The following is a 16042-nucleotide window of genomic DNA, read 5'->3' on the forward strand; positions in this document are numbered from 1 at the left end:
AGGGAACAGTCTTCGATTCACAGAAACATGACAGAGGAAGCAGAGGTGGGACCTGGCTCTTCTCAGACTCCCTTGTACACTAGACTTGACGGCTCAAAGGACAAAGGGGAGAAGACTAGGAGGACAAAGAGTGTCCCCCTGGTGAAGGGAGTAGCTCCACAAATTCACATAAACAACACATTTGAGCTTGAGTCCAACACCATCTCTCTGAGAGAAGGCCTTCCTTCCACCTGCTAGCCCAGTCCACCCTGTCCACAGGAGGACAGCGGGGAGCCTCCTACCTGCCCATCACTCCAGGTCTAAAGCACTTGCTGATTCCACTCAGGCAGGGACCCTCTGCTGCCCTCGTGTCCACATGTGTCCCCCTGATGGCCAAGCAGTTGCCTCGTGGGCCACTTGGGCATCTCTCCAAGAGGCTGTTCCTGCCGGCTCGTCCCCACAGTAACTGGCATATTGATCTCCCATTCAATGCTTTACTCACTGAACACCCAACCCAACCTTCTTCTCCCGGGTTCACCCAGGGTAATCCCTTAACCTTTTTCTAGGAGTGACTTTCCATTCCTGAGTTATTGGTTCATTCTTCTTTGAACTTCATCAATGTCAATGTAAGGAGGCAGGAGAGGGGGGATTCAAGGAAGGAAACGAGGAGATTGGTAATGAAGAGATTTTATGGAGGGGCCACAGAGGGACACCTCCTGGCTCCAGGCGGCCAGGTGACAAACGGGTTCCAACCGTTGAATCGGTAGCTCGCTTGGGGGTTTTACAGACCAAAGGAAGTATTCCCCTAAACCAAGGTCTGACATAATTATGTCCTCCCACAAGGTGCAATCAAGAGCTAAAATGGTGTGTTCTCTTTCTTTTGTTCCCTACACAAGCCTCAGACAAGGAAACTACACCAGGGAATCGTAGAGGCAAACCGCAGTGTGCCCTGGACTGCAGAGTGCCACGTGCTTAAGAGCTCTTTTCCTCATTGTGGTGTCAGAAGGGACGTGGTTAAAAGGAAACAACAATAACAACAAAGATGCAGCACATCGTCTTTGTGAGAAGGAGGTAGTGGAAAGTTTTCAGGGACCACACACAAGGCATCCACCCCACGGGCAGCTTAATGGGAACCGGCAGGTACTTACAGATGGTCCCGGGTAGCCAGGGTCTCCCTTCTGTCCCACTGTCCCTGGAGGCCCTGAATTTCCCTGCAGGGGGCAGAAAAGCACCGTTCAGCTGTGGCAAAGGAAGGAAATTCGCAGCTCCCACCATTGGAAAGGCGGGTGAAGATGATCTAACCCGACGCCCCCCATCACCACAGGGAAGCTCTCATTTTCAGGATTCCCGTGTCTCCAAGATTCAAATGTAAGGACAAGAGACTCTCACAAAACTGATGTGCATCTCCAACAACTGTGCACTCTGGGAGGTTAGGGAAGGCAGATGCTTCCCTAAGAACCATGAATGAGACTGCCCAGGAATGCACAAGAAATCAGTAACTGATAATTAATTAGGTCACTGTTGGCGTACACAACCAATTTAATGTTTACAAACCCCACCTTCATTTAAGCAGTAACTGATCTAATTTGACTGTCTTCACTGAGCAAATGAACAGGACAATTACGGTGAGTTTAATTATATTTTAGGCTAAAAATAACTGTTAGAAACTTTTACCTGTATCTAGACCACAATTTGTTCATTTAAGACTCAGTGCAATTTTAAGGGGGTGAGTAAATGTCCCCTGAAGAGAGGGATGCAGAACCAAATGCAGCTTAAGGAAGAGGAGTTCTACCATGATGGGAGGCGGGAGCACAGGGTCCTAGCCTGGCTTGCCTCTGAGCCCGGGACCCGCATAAACACAGCACGCACCCCATGATACCCTGTTGCTTCACCATCTGGTGGGCAAGACCAAATATGGTCACATGGACTCTGACATTACTCGTTTTGACACCTGAGTCCCCCTGGTGCCATGCAGGGAGAGGACCATGGACTTGTGACCCTTGAAATGTGTTACAGGAAGGGGCTCTCGGGGTCTCCCCAGAAGGGGGAAAACACAGCCATAGCCACAGGTGGTCCTGAAAACATGGGCCTTCAGCTTAGAATTCCTTTGCTCCCACCCCATGCTATCACTGGCCAGGTTGCAGGTGACAAAGGAGAACTTTCACAGAAGTGGTGGAGGCGTCAGGGTTGGGCCAGCCTCCCACACGTTCTCATTCCTATGGCAGCCACGGTCCAGGCAAACTTACCCTTCGACCTCTGATGCCTTTGGGTCCTGGTGATCCCCCTGTTCCTGGGTCACCGGGGGTACCCTGAGAAGAGAGCCAGGAGGCGGTACATTAGCTCTAGAATGGAAGGTGGAGCCGAGGGTTCCTGGGGCATCTGGACGACACTTCCCGGAGCAGCCAAATGGCTGACTTTGGTTACTTTCCCACTGGGTTACTAGTACATGTGTGTCTTGCAGGTTTAGCCTTAGCTTGTTGAATCAGTAGTAATAACATCATGAAGATACATCATTTTAAGGTCTACAAAGTATTTTATTGCATTTTCATTTAATCCTCAGAAGTACCAGGACAAGTGCATACTGTCATCTCCATTGGACAGATGAGGGACTTAGAGAGTGGGCCTTCCCAAGGTCACTCAGTCCATAAGTAGCTGACCCAAGACTAGAACCAAGATATTCTGCTTTGCAGCCCATGGACACACTAGATTCATACTAAAACAGTGGCGATGTGTTACCACCAGGGGAATATTTACCTTTGGACCTGGGTATCCAGGAAATCCTCTTTCTCCCTATAAAAGATAAATAAATAACTCAATATTTGGTCTCAATTTAAATTTATCTAAAATAAATTATCCTTGAGCAGAAAAAAATACATATATTTATAGAGTCATCAAGAGAAAAAATTCACTATATCACAATAAAATTTTGAGAAAGGGTTCTGTACAAATACAATATGCCAGACGTATATACCTTTTTGCCTTTGCGTCCTTCACTGCCAATCCCATCTCGGCCATCATCTCCCTAATTGTGGAAAGACAGCATTACTGCAGGTCACCATGTTGGGCACGCCATACCCACCTCTGTCTAAAGCCCTGAGCAGGGTCCTTGAGTCCCTGAAATGTTCCCAGATCGAGGTATAGCTTAAGGCATTGTTCCTGTTCCTACACCATCTTCCAGGTGTGAACAAGACCATGTCTGTAAGAGGGTGGGCTTAAAGCACTCCTGTGGCAAATGGTACTGGTGGGCCCACCTACTTACAGATCCACTATGGCTGTTGGTAAAGATACTGCTTGCAGGTGGAATCAAAGACTCATTGAACCTGGGAATCTTAGAGTTAAAAGGACTCTTGAAGGTCACCTTGACTCTGTGTGTCTATGAATCTTTAATTCAACTTCAAAGCAAAAACACGGGACTCACTCTCCCCTACCCTCCTGAGTGGTCTGTGCTCAGACCTTTTCCCCCCACCCTGTGTCCCTCCCCTGCATAGATCATCCCACTAGACCAGTGGTCGGCAAACTGCGGCTCGGCAAACCGCGGCTCATGAGACACATGCGGCTCTTTGGCCCCTTCAGTGTGGCTCTTCCACAAAATACCGGCTCTTCCACAAAATGCCAACTTCTGCGCATGGGCCACGAAGTTTCAATCGCACTGTACGTGCGCGCCCACACGTGCTATTTTGTGGAAGAGCTACACTCAAGGGGCATGTGGCTCACAAGCCGTGGTTTGCCGACCACGGCACTAGACTATCTTTTTTCCGACACCTCCTCCCGGACTCTCACATCTGTCCCTGTCACCTTCTCATAGCGGCTTTTAGAACTGCACACAATTACTTCAATCAGACGTTATGTGAAACATGCATCAATATCTCTAAAACATGCGTGGAACATGCTACTTAATTTACAGTTTCAAATGGACATCAACAGTGAAAGAGCCATTGCCCTCAAATTTATAGAAACAGAATCAGAAAGAGATTTTCTTTGATAGTTTGAATGGATTTTAAGTTTGACTTTTTTCCCTCTGCTTCTGAAACTAAGAATAACGGAAATGGATTTTTTTAAACTTCAGTTTGCTGTAGAGAAGTTACATTCACAAGGAAAATATTTTAAAGCTTTAGGATGATAAGACAGATCAACCTGGTCAGTTCCTCTAGTTTTTATGTATACTGGCTTATTTTAGAAAAATTACCAACATTCTGCAGATTTCTTTTTCTTGCATAGAAATATATCCTACAAGATCATTTTAAATAACAATTTTTAAATGCGTTATCAAGGTAGCGATTTCTATTCCTGGCATGTCTCATTCAAAGGGAACTGTTTCAAGCTGGCTTAAGACCTTATCAAACCCAATTCCATTTGAACCCAAGGACATGTATTTCTTTGCAGAAAAGCTCCATGTGGAAGTGTTCACAAAGCTCATAAGCCCGAAGATGAAGGCGGTCAAACCTTATTTGACATTTATTTGCTGGTTATAAGCAGCAGGTTTCACTATTTTCAATCACATCCCCAATGACAGGAGAAGCAACTTCTGAGTTACCTCTGTTTGGAAAGAAACTAATTTGCATTGGCAAAGGCTAGCCTGGCACAAGCCCCACCTCCCGCTTCCTGGGCGTTTCAGCAAAGAGTTAGCGACAACAGCGTATATTGATCTTACCGTCTCCCCACGGGGCCCCCGGTTCCCGATTCCTCCCTTTGGTCCTGGATCTCCGGGCTCGCCCTGCACACAAGAGAGAAAGCTGAGACACCTGAGGGCCCAGGCCCATTTGAAATGAGAGTCCAGCCCTATCTATCGTTCTAGGTGATGCCACTGCCAACTTCAACTTTTGAATTTTGATAAAAATGATCTCTTCAGTGGCAAAGTTCATGTGTCGACTCCTGGAGAAGAATCGGGGAGGCAGGTGTGTGGCCTTTTCATAAACATGGCATGGGGACATGCTGATAGAGAGAGAGAGAGCGAGAGCGAGAGGAAGAGGAGGAGGAGGAGGAGAAGGAGGAGGAGGAGGAGGGGGAGGAGGAGGAGGAGGAGGAGGAGGAGGAGGAGGAGGAGGAGGAGAAGAAGAAGAAGAAGAAGAAGAAGAAGAAGAAGAAGAAGACGACCCAGGGAAACCCAACACCAACAAGAGGCAGAAAATAAAAATTCTGGACTCGCAGGGACACATTTCTTTCACTGAGAAAATGCTGCCCTTTCAGACTGGTTATGTTAAATTGTGGTTTTTCTCAACGTTTGTAGAAAGCAGGTTCTCAGATAGTCAGGGCTCTTAGATCAGCTCAACGTGGTCAGCAGAGCAGCTGTGTGGACCACTAATATTCAAACAAAGTGTGTTCAGCAAGTCTGGTGCTGTGCTATGTGCCCCCCCCCACACACACACACACCCGTTTTGATTGCCCCGAGATGCTGAACTGTGGCCACAGTTCATGGCAGGAACAGATCAGACAACTACAGCTGTTGGCAAGTCCCGGCTACTAGAAAGCCAACCTACTGAGCATGAGCCATGTGTTCCCTGGTGGTCAAGCGTCTCTCAACAGGGAGGCTGGGTGGGAAAGACCAGAGCGGAGGCGAAGGGATGTGCAAATGAAGCAGGTAGACAGGCTGGCAAATGAGGGAGAGGCTGCCTGGGGGGCTGGCTGGGCCTGACCTCCAGAAACCAGCTCCAACTTTGTCCAGACAAACCTTTCTTCCCAGGGGCCCGGTTCTGCCACGTTCTCCCGGAGGGCCTGCGGTCCCTCCGCTCCCCTGCAGTGGGAGAAGAGGAGTGTCAGTGAAAATTCGCCTTCCAAGCCTAAGGGTCTGAATCCCGCCTCTCCCCCAGTCCCCGGGGGTCAGAGCCCCAGTACTTAGTGCCACCCACGGTGCTGGAGACACAACTGCAAACACACATGGCTTGTGCGACTCACAGTGTTAGTGTGACCCGAGGCCAGTTTGCACAACGGTGCAGTTTTCCACATACATTCATATCCCATGTCCCTGAATGGAGGACAAGCACCCAGATTTTATGTGGCTTTTGTCCTTCTGCCTGTGGAGACCTGTGCACACTTATCCGTTGAGTGAAGGAATAAATCAGTGTCCTGCATGTGGCACAGCCCAGTGAGCACAGGAATGACCCCACGAATATGGCAGAAACCAGCTCTCGGTTATCAGTAATTATTGCAAGAGCTCTGCCTCATCCATATTCCATCTCAGATTCTTGATTAATAAGAGCTAAAACAAATATTGGCAAAAAACTAACAGCTTTAAAAATAGGTAAATATCAGGTTTCGAAGTTGGGAGGACTAAGTACACAACGGCTCTCGCCGAGTTCCTGCTTCCACGGCAAAGCATGTCTGTGCCCTTAGGGAGCAACAGGCGGTTCGTTGCCAGGTTTCAGTCACTGCTCTTTTCTGTAACAAATGGTAGGGTGGCTCCCACAGTATCCTGTCGCACACCAGGGACAGCAGGTGTGTAGGACACCTGGTCCCAGCTCGGCTGTAGCTACATGTCCGCCCATCATCACTAACAGCTGAGATGTTGAATTCTGCAGTCACGGCAGATTTAAGGAACATCTTCTGTGCTGAACTGGAGGATGGAGAATTCCATCCACAAAAGAGCGAACCTCAGAGCCAATCTCCAGGGGCAATTATGAAACCATTTGTCATAATCTGAGCATTTCGGTGGATTGGGTTACATTGATGCAGTTTCACGCTGAGACCTCGGGGACAGGCACATCCTGCCTCGCTGACCCCAGCTGGCCCATGTTGGGAAGGAGCAGCATTGGGGCCTAGATGCCGCTGGGGCACCAAGGAAACAGGTTTCTTCCTTCCTCACATACACTGGCTGTGAGGACTGAGGTCAACCCAGGGTCAGTGTCACCAAAGAGTCAGACAAAAGGAAGGTCTGTCCTCAGCAATACCCCACACACAACTGCAGCCTGCTCAGGCCCTGTGCAGTCCGCTTAGCCACACAGAGGGGTGAGCTGAGATGCACTTACCCGAGGGCCAGGAATGCCTTGTTCTCCCATCAGGCCTGGAGGGCCGGTGGGACCAGCTGGACCCTGAAAGAGGAAAAGGCCAAGGTCAGTGCTGTGTTGAGGAGACACTCCAGGAGGAAGCTCAGATGACCTCTGCACTTTCCACAGAGCCCGGAGCCTCACTCCCACTGCCAACGAGGCCCCCAGAGATCACACTTTATCTCCACTGTAGGAGCAGCAGCCCCAGCCCAGAACAGGAATGGGGAAGCTAGTTTTAAAAAACACAAATGTGTACACGATGTTCACGGCAGCAATATTCAGTCTCCAAAAGGTGGAAACTACCCATGTCTATCAACCAATGAACAGAGAAGTAAGCTGTGGTCTATCCATGCAGTGGAATATTACTCAGCCATGAAAAGGAGTAAAGCCCTGTCACATTCTATAACATGGAGAACCTAAAAAACATAATGCTCAGTGAGAGAAGCTGGACACAAAAGGCCACCTATTAACTGATTCCATGTACATGAGATTCAAGAATAGGCAAATCCATAGAGACAGAAAAGAAACTTGTGCCACCAGGAGCTGGGGATGGGGAGATGAGGGAAGACGAGGGGTGACTACATAACAGGTACTATGAGGGTCTCCTTTGGGGGTGATGAAAATGCTTTGATACTAGACCGGAGGTGATGCTTGTACAACATTGTGAATGTACTAAACCCCCCTGAATTGTTCACTGTAAATGATGAATTTTGTGTTCAATTTTGTAAAATTGTCACCTCGATTTTTTAAAAAATACAAGAGCATCTGGGGAAATAGCAAAGGGCGTGCAATCTCCCTGGGTACCAACCTGTGCACCTCTGGTCCCCTGCTCTCCTGCAGAGCCCGGCTGGCCTGGACCACCCCTGTTGCCCTTGAAAGAAGAAAGAGAAGTTGCAGGGTGGGATTAGGATAGTTTATACCAATGTCAGCTCTCTGTTCCAAAGTCCCATCTGGGTGAGGGAACAGGGCCATAATCCCAACTCTACGAGCGACTTCAAAGCCACTGACACAATCACCACATGGAGGCAGCTGTCACTCTGCTCTGTCACAACTATTCTTACTCTTGCCTCACCTTCTCTGCAGGATGGCTTTGGGAAATAAGGATGCTTTGCATATAGCACAGGTGAGAAGACTAAGACACAGAGACATTGTGACTGCTAATGACTGAATAAGTGGGCATGTTGTGAACGAGATGCCCAGGAACTGCTTCCTCCATCTGTCTTTTTCCCTTCATCCCCCCCCCAACCCTGCCCCCACTGTCAATCATTGTCACAAGTTCATTAGAAGAGGCCAAATTTAAGGAGCTAGGAAAAGGTGTAGCTGCTGATTGAGCTACAAGCCTTGATGGCGAAGGAGAGAGGAAGCTTTAGCTCGTGGGTGGGAGGTGGACAGGAGGACAGCCCATTAGAGCACATGGTGAGTTACATTGCGCTGACGGAGAAGAGGCGCCAGCTCCGAGGCTTACCTTAGCTCCTGCCGGTCCCCTTCGGCCATAGCCGCCCTGCAGGAGACGTCACACACACCGTTAGGGGAGACGGGACCAAGCCCAGACTTCGCCCGACTTAACCCACACATTCACCTGCCACCCACTGTGTGCCAGGCCCTGTCAGCCCCAAGGAAACTCCTTCCTGCCTCATCTCAGTCAAGCTTTGCCTCCACGCTGCCCTGTTAGTCACCCAAGTGGAAGTTTTGAGAATTACTTCAGACCTGCCAAGCAAAATAATGACTCCTGGCTGCATAGTCCCAGCCAATTTCAAATAAGGAATGTGAAAGGGGAATGTCAAGCTGTCTATTTTTCTACCATTTTTTCTGACTGTCGGGAGAAGTCATCATAATACGTTAATTATCATGGAAGGGAGTCCCAGACTCTCCACGCCCTGCTGGCCAAGTATAACAGATCCTCTGGTAGGTGAGCAGCCAAGGGCACATGCGTGAACCTGCGAGCCCAGGGGTGCTTAGTTTGGGCTCATGTCTTGGCAACATCTGCCTCTATGCTCCAGGGGTGACCCTCAGTCCAAATAAATGTGGGCTCGCTGAGTAAGTAATCTGCTAATTCCCCCATAGTGATTACTTCCTCTGTGGTGGGGAGGTTTGGGATGGGAACATGGGAACGTCCTGGATAAAACTTTGCAAGGTGAGGAGTTGTGTTCTGGAGACTGTAACAACCAGCGGTTACTGGGCTTGACCGATTGCTGCATCACCCAAAGACCAGTCTCCACTCCCAACAGACCAGCCTGGGATCTTCTGGGACAACCGTTTTTGCTATTATTCATTGTTGTGGCAGCTTCTTTGATGGAAGACTTGGGCCTCCTTCCATGGACAACATATGGACAAGTCGGGGAGGGGTGGGGCCAGGTCAATCCTCCAGGGTAGCAATCTGGCTGGCCCCTCCCAAAGGGTCTGAAGGCCACCAGTGCTCAATGACTCATTGCTCAGGCCAGAGGCAGCCTGTAGAAGCCCTGAGGGGCGGTGTGAGGAGCGAGGTAGCCCCACAGAAGGATGCGCTTTGTCTGGACCTGGGCCCGACACAGTGAAGTCCCAGGGAAGGAGGAGGCCACACTTCCAGGCCTCACCCTGCTGCCAAGGAGGCAACTGAGTCCACAAGAGCCCTCAACTATATCGAATCCAAACCCAAGTGTCCACCTGTGCACAGAATGAAAAGGAATTGCATGCATGACTGTCTGTCACGAAAACCAGATTTGGCCCTGCTCACCAACAGGTGCATGGCACATTGTAACAATTAGGTAGCTTCTCGTTGCTTTTTCATTATATAGCTCAGCAGCATTATTCAAAAATAATACTCAGAACTATTAAGAGAGCATTTTCAAATATTAAGTCTTCTTCTGAATTTTAAAAGCGAAATTATGCCCATAGCATGTCATCTGACTATGGATGAGAGTCATTTCTTCTGAAAGCCCTCATGTCACATGCTCTCTCCAACCGTCCCACAGCTCAGCCCTTAAAACATCGCTACCACTGGGAACCGGCTGCACAGCCCCAGCCAATCTCTGAGCAGAGACATTGCATCCTGAACTGGCCCCTGAGGATTACAAATTCCAAACACTCTTCCGCATATAGGGACCATCTTCTCCCACCTCAAGCTCTGAGTACCCCTGGGCCCTACAAGTTTCCAACTACTTTGTGTCCCTTTGGCTTTAGGTATGAACTCGTCAACAAGAACAAAGATTAGGCATGCAGTGAGCTACTGCAGCTCACATTTCTGATGTGTCTTAAGAAGCCACTGAGAGCCTGGCCAGTGTGGTTCAGTGGTTGAGCATCGACCTACGAACCAGGAGGTCACACAGTTCAATTCCCAATCAGGCACATGCCCAGTTTTCAGGCTCCCTCCCCAATGTGGTGCGTGCAGGAAGCAGCTGATCAATGATTCTCTCTCATTATTGACGTTTCTATTTCTCCCTCTCCCTTCCTCTCTGAAATCAATAAAATATATGTATTTCTAAAAGCCACTGTGAGATGCAATTCTCTAGAAAACAGAGTCTAGTTTCATTGCTTGGGTTCCAGCAGAACACACACACACAAACACACACACAAACCATCACACACAAACAGTTATAAAACCAACAAGCATATGACTCCGTCAGCCTTCCTGCCCTCATTCCCTCACTTGTCCCAGATTCATGCTTCATTTGGATCTTTTAAATATTTAGTGGGATAAAACCTGGCCAAATTTCCTACAGCAGTAAAGATAATATTTTTAAAGCGTCTGTTCAGTGTGTTTTCTGGGATGGGAAGGAAGCAGGTCTGGGGGAGGGAGAAGAGACGGAGAATAGAACAAAAGATAAGAATGAGAGATTTCTCTAAGCAGCACGACTTGGGTGACAATAGTTTCAGAAATTTCTTAATAAGAAGTAGCTGAGTAGCTCTGCCCCAGGCAGGGTTTGGGGGTTTAGGATCTAGGTGGCACCCTAATATCAGGGAGCCCACAGCCCTCAGAGACACTCACGTCCTTGCCGGGATCGCCAGGCCTTCCAGGCACACCGTCTCTCCCAGGGAGGCCCTGGTGTGGGAGAGAAAACGGCGTGAGATTCTCCTCTGCAGAGAAGAGCGTCTAATGCGGCAATACTGCCCAAGACACCACGGGAGATGGGACTGATACACAGAGGGGGTCACCCAAGTAACTTTGTGGGTGCATTATGCTCAGGCGCATTCCCACAACACAAGCCTCTGGCTTGACAAGCACTTTCTGTGAACATCTGGGGGGTTGGAAGGCCTCTTGGAAGGGTTGCTCCATTCCCCGGCAGAGACTTCCTTCACGGGGACACACATGGGCTTCGAGGACCCTCTGCTCCCGACCTCTTAGGTCTACAGCCTGAAAGGCCACTTCCATGGCCTCTAGGCTGGGGACGGGCCCGTGTGGGTTTTGTGTCTTGGCCCTCAGCACAGGGAGTCGAGGAACGTGGAGCATCATACCATGGGCCCAATGTCTCCGGTTTCTCCTTTGGGTCCTCTCTGCTGGCTGTCCCGTCCTGAGTCACCCTGAAAACAACACAGGTTGGAAAATGAGCCTCGTGGGCAGGAAAAGACACCCTAAGTTTGCTTTAGGAAAAGAAAGGTGTTTGTAGCTTTTCTCGTCTTTGATTCTATAAGTGCAAGCAAATGACCATCCCTGAGCCAGGCTTCTGTCCTCCTAGACAGGACAAGGCAAGAAGCCCGGGGCACCGTCCTCCCTGGGGCTAAGAATGATTGGCCGACCCACAGTCAGGGCCAGGGAGGGTGGGATGGATGCTGTCTGAATGGGATCTGTCCACTGGGACTGGTACAGAGCTTGTATTCATGTCCTCACTCATATTTTTCCTGACCACCCGGTCCAGCTGGATTAAAGAGTCCTGAGACCACATTTTAGGGAAATCCTCATGTCTTCCCAGGACAGGCCTTGCAAACACTTATCTCCACAGCCACACAGCAAACACGTCCCCAGCAACCCGAAAGGGAGGGGAAAGGACAAACCACATCTTTTATCAACAAGTTTGAAAGCAGCATCAAAAGTAAAATTCCCCCTTTCAGCCCTCTGTTCCCACAGCCCTCTTCCCCAGACTCAGGTCTCAAATTGTCCATGAGGAATTCTTACCGGGTCCCCTCGAATTCCAGCGTCTCCTCGTTCTCCTCTGTCCCCTTTAGGTCCTTTGTCACCCTAACAAAAAACACATGTGGAGCCTAACCATTAAATAGAATTACACATTTTTGTCTCATCCTTAAAATCCCATTCTTCGACTCACAAGTCTTAAATAGGCCAATGTCAAGCATTTTCTCATTGGCCATGAAGGTAAAATGACTTCCAAATATTTACGATTTGTGCAGGTAATCCACAAATATTTATTAGGGAACCCCTCTGTGCAGACACTGGGATTTATTTACAACAAAACAAACTCAGTCCCTGCCCTGTGAGACAGTCTCCAAACAAGACAATATAATGTAATCTGTCACAGCTGCCAGGGACATAGGGATGCCAAGGATGCAGCCCCAGAGGAGGTCAGGGGAGGTCTCGGAGGAAGCGGTCTTAACATACATCAGTGAGAGACCTAGTCCCTCGGTGACATGTTGATAGTTCCTCCATCCCAGCAGCAGTGGAAATGCACCTACCCTTCTCCCGGGATTCCCTTTCTCTCCGGAAGAACCAGGCACGCCTTTGTCTCCCTGCCAAAGACAACGACAACACGTCATTCCTGGCACAGCGGCTCCCAGAGGCTGAGTACAGTCCCTAGAATCTTCAGGACCAAAGCTGCTAGGACTTAGAGCACAAAGTCACTTACATCTTCCCCGTCAAGACCATCCAGGCCGATTTCCCCCAATTCACCCTGCGAGGGGACAAGACACACAGGTGAGTGTAGATGGCCTTCAGACAAAGAAGAAATGAGAAATGCTGGGAAAGTTTTCAATAGAAAAAGGAAAACAAGCCGAGTACCTTCTCTCCTGGGAATCCTCGAGAGCCCTGGAAAGAAAGGGAAAGAGGACACATTAGCTCCTTTTGGAGGCTGGTCCCTGAGCCACAGGATAGCGCTGCCCCAACCCCAGTGAAGGCCATCTTGGCTGAAAATTCAATATTGGAGATTTATTTGTTTGGGTTGTCTTCTCACCATCGCATGGAGGTCATAAAGCTAATTTTCCTGGACCTGGGCACTGGGTGGTTTGGCTCCTTGGCCAGGAGGGTGGTCCCTGAGAGCCAGGGACTGGGCCCCAAGGCCCCTCTGTGACTTTGCAGTCTGGTAACCTTCCCTTCACCACCTGCTCTCAAACTTCAGCAAATGGAGGAGAAAGTTCATCAGCCCTTGAATCCAAGTATTTCATGCAAAAGACCGGTGAGTGCAGTGGTCTCTCCCTTTCTTTTGCTGCCCTATCTCCTTGGCTCCTCCCGGGGTCCCGGGGCTGAAGCCATGGGCACTGGCCTTCTCCTCGCCCTGGCCCACGTCCTGTCTGTCCTCGTGATGGTTTTCTGGCGGCTGCCTGTTTCCATAGGAAACTATTTCTGCATTCCCAGGCTCCCTTCCCAGTGCAGCCTGCGCTCTGAACCCACCAGACTGCGGGCTGCCTTCCCAGGAGAGGCCCCAGTGGCTGGATGCTGAGAGCAGAGAGACCCAAGCCCCATCCTCCCCCAGGCACTTGGAGAAACTGTCCAATGGAGAAACTGTTCCTCACTCTGGACCTGCTGCTGACCCTCCCCTCCCCAGATGGGCTGATGCTATGGTCCCACACGCACCCCCCGCCCCCGCCACACACACACACACACACACACACACACACACACACACACTGTACCTTTATTCCTCTCTGGCCGGGGCAGCCCTGAAAACCTTGAGTGCCATTCACACCAGGAGGACCACGTTCACCCTGTCAGGGGAGACAAAGGTTTATGGTCATCATGTCTCCACTGGGTCCACAGCTCAGTGAAAGCTCTGCCTTCAAAGAAGATTTGCTGCCAGGAAGCTGCCTGAGCCGAGGGACCCCAGCATCCCTGCCCCCCAGGCCCGGTGCACAGCCTCCCTGGAGGAAGGGGGCCGCCACGCACCAGTTCTGGGTGGGACCTGGGGCCCCTAGAAATGCTTGGCCCTACCGCCCCTCTGTGTGGCCCTGGCTCCTGGCTCTCCAATGAGGCTGTTCCCAGCCCTGACGCTGGCACTGGGATCTGGGACCCCATGACCTCACCTGCTCCCTGTGGGGCCCTTTAATTCCAGGGCTGGGACTTCTTCCAGGGTCTCAAAGCCTCTCGGACCATGTCTGTCCCTGGTACCGTTTCCCAAAGGCTCTGTACATCCTCAACTGGGCCCTGAGGCTATGGACCATCCAAACCTTCTCTGGGAGACTTCCCCTAAAGGGCACCACCCCGATTACAGCCTGATTAGGGTTCTGCTGTCCTCTGCTCCCACCCATTCCCATCTCTGCTTGAGTATTGGAGCTTAGCAGACACTGAATATGCCAGAAACGGTGGCCCTCTGCCTCTGAGGCACTAACCCCGCCCTGAGGAAGTGGAAGCCCGCGCTCCGTAGCCACTCCTGTCACACTTGGGGCATTTGGGGCATCACACTATTTCCATCATGTAGAAATCTGGGTAAAGATGCTGAGGAAGTTAGAAGTTAATGTCTTCTCAGTGAGATAACCAAACAGATTGTGAACACTGAAATCCAACCCCAACAAAGGACAACGAGTGAATAACAATTTCAGAATAAAACAACTTCACTTACGGGTCCACCCTCGTCACCAGGATAACCTCGGTAGCCATCTTCTCCAGAAATACCCTAAAACAAAGTAAATTGGTTCCTGGGTTAAATCCGTGGGTTTTGAGAGCGTCTGTTCTATATGTAAGCATCTCCCTGATCCCCCGCCCTCCCTCCCTGCAGTAGAGTAGTGTTAAAATTCAGCATGGCTTTAGGTGCTCCCCTGAACTTAACAGTTCTCTATGCATTATTTCAATGAAATTATTCTTTCTAGCAGGCTCTCTAAGGCTCCTGATCTACTCAGAAATCCTGTCCATTTCCTGTAACTGAGGCAGATGCTGAGCATCCCAGCTGACCGTCCACAGTGAGTCTGCTCATCGGATCTTCTGTCCTATTACCTGGAGCCCACCCCGCTCCCCTTCCCCATCTCTAGCCAAGGTCAGGACAGACTTCTGAAATCCAGCCTCAGGTATAAGTAAAGGACAAAGCTGCCACACCTTTGGCCCGATGCTGCCGATGGGTCCTCGGTCTCCCCTTTGTCCAGAGCATTTGCAGGGCACCCCACAGCAAGCTTTCTCAGCGATGTTGTCCTGCCAAAAAGTAACAAAAAAGTTCAAGTCTTAATAAGCCTCCAAAAAAACATATATGTGCCCTAAAGGTCAAGATCTAATGTGGATTCCACGGTGAGTTGCAGGCACCCCCACACAACATTCACTCACAGACCAGCTTAGTGGCTTAACCATCAAGATGGGGGAGGGAAGTTACTAGTAGGAGACAAAAGAACAACCAAAGTAGAATAAACCTTATTCACAATGTCACCTCAGGCTGGGCCTTATTTCTAGAAGATTCTAACATACATAGTCAAGTTTCAAATGGCAAGTATAACTTGTATATTTTTAAGCTCCAAGGAGCAAAACAAAGGAATTGCAGATGGTCAGGTCAGAAGGTGGTTCCAAAATGAAGATCCTTATGCTCTTCCTCAGAACCATGGTCAGAGTCGTGGACTATGGCGCCAGCCTGGAGGAGGCCTGGGGGCAGTCTGGTGTGGGCAGACACAGGCAGTCCTGCCTCTAGCCACAAGCACGCGACTCTGGGTCACCAGTGCCTCTATGGCCCATCACACACCCTGGATGCCCCCTCCCACCCCAAGCCCGGACTTCCCATGGTGAAGCGCAGACCCAAAATCCATGTCCATCTGCTAAACCCATGGTGGTCAACTGTGCTTCTGACAATGAGCTTCCTAGTTTTCACTGTCTCCCACATCCCAGACTCATCCCCTAACTCAACGTCCTTCCACCAGTTTTCAAAAATCCTAATTCCTGTGCTGGGAAGAAGACAGAGGGAGGGCAGAGTCCATTCGTCCCACGCCCCACTGCCGCCACCACCAAAGGACCTCAGGGTCAACCACTCAGC

The 16042-nt window shown here is 50.0% G+C and overlaps 1 protein-coding gene across 1 annotated transcript in view; it reads right to left on the reverse strand.

Moving 5' to 3' along the window:
• Positions 1-16042, reverse strand: part of COL6A3 (collagen type VI alpha 3 chain) — a 74261-nt gene that overhangs the window by 17455 nt on the left and 40764 nt on the right. Inside the window, exons 15-32 of the mRNA XM_023759210.1 lie at positions 15127-15219; positions 14657-14710; positions 13734-13805; positions 12883-12909; positions 12731-12775; positions 12561-12614; positions 12049-12111; positions 11391-11456; positions 10924-10977; positions 8425-8460; positions 7768-7830; positions 6942-7004; positions 5648-5710; positions 4631-4693; positions 2951-3001; positions 2734-2769; positions 2226-2288; positions 1080-1190 (exon numbers count right to left, since the gene is read on the reverse strand). Of these exons, the coding sequence (XP_023614978.1) occupies positions 1080-1190; positions 2226-2288; positions 2734-2769; positions 2951-3001; positions 4631-4693; positions 5648-5710; positions 6942-7004; positions 7768-7830; positions 8425-8460; positions 10924-10977; positions 11391-11456; positions 12049-12111; positions 12561-12614; positions 12731-12775; positions 12883-12909; positions 13734-13805; positions 14657-14710; positions 15127-15219 (1077 nt within the window). The remainder of the gene's footprint in view (positions 1-1079; positions 1191-2225; positions 2289-2733; positions 2770-2950; positions 3002-4630; positions 4694-5647; positions 5711-6941; positions 7005-7767; positions 7831-8424; positions 8461-10923; positions 10978-11390; positions 11457-12048; positions 12112-12560; positions 12615-12730; positions 12776-12882; positions 12910-13733; positions 13806-14656; positions 14711-15126; positions 15220-16042) is intronic.

The sequence above is a fragment of the Myotis lucifugus genome, unplaced genomic scaffold (genome assembly GCF_000147115.1).
Source record: "Myotis lucifugus unplaced genomic scaffold, Myoluc2.0 scaffold_3, whole genome shotgun sequence".
NCBI classification, from domain to species: domain Eukaryota; kingdom Metazoa; phylum Chordata; class Mammalia; order Chiroptera; family Vespertilionidae; genus Myotis; species Myotis lucifugus.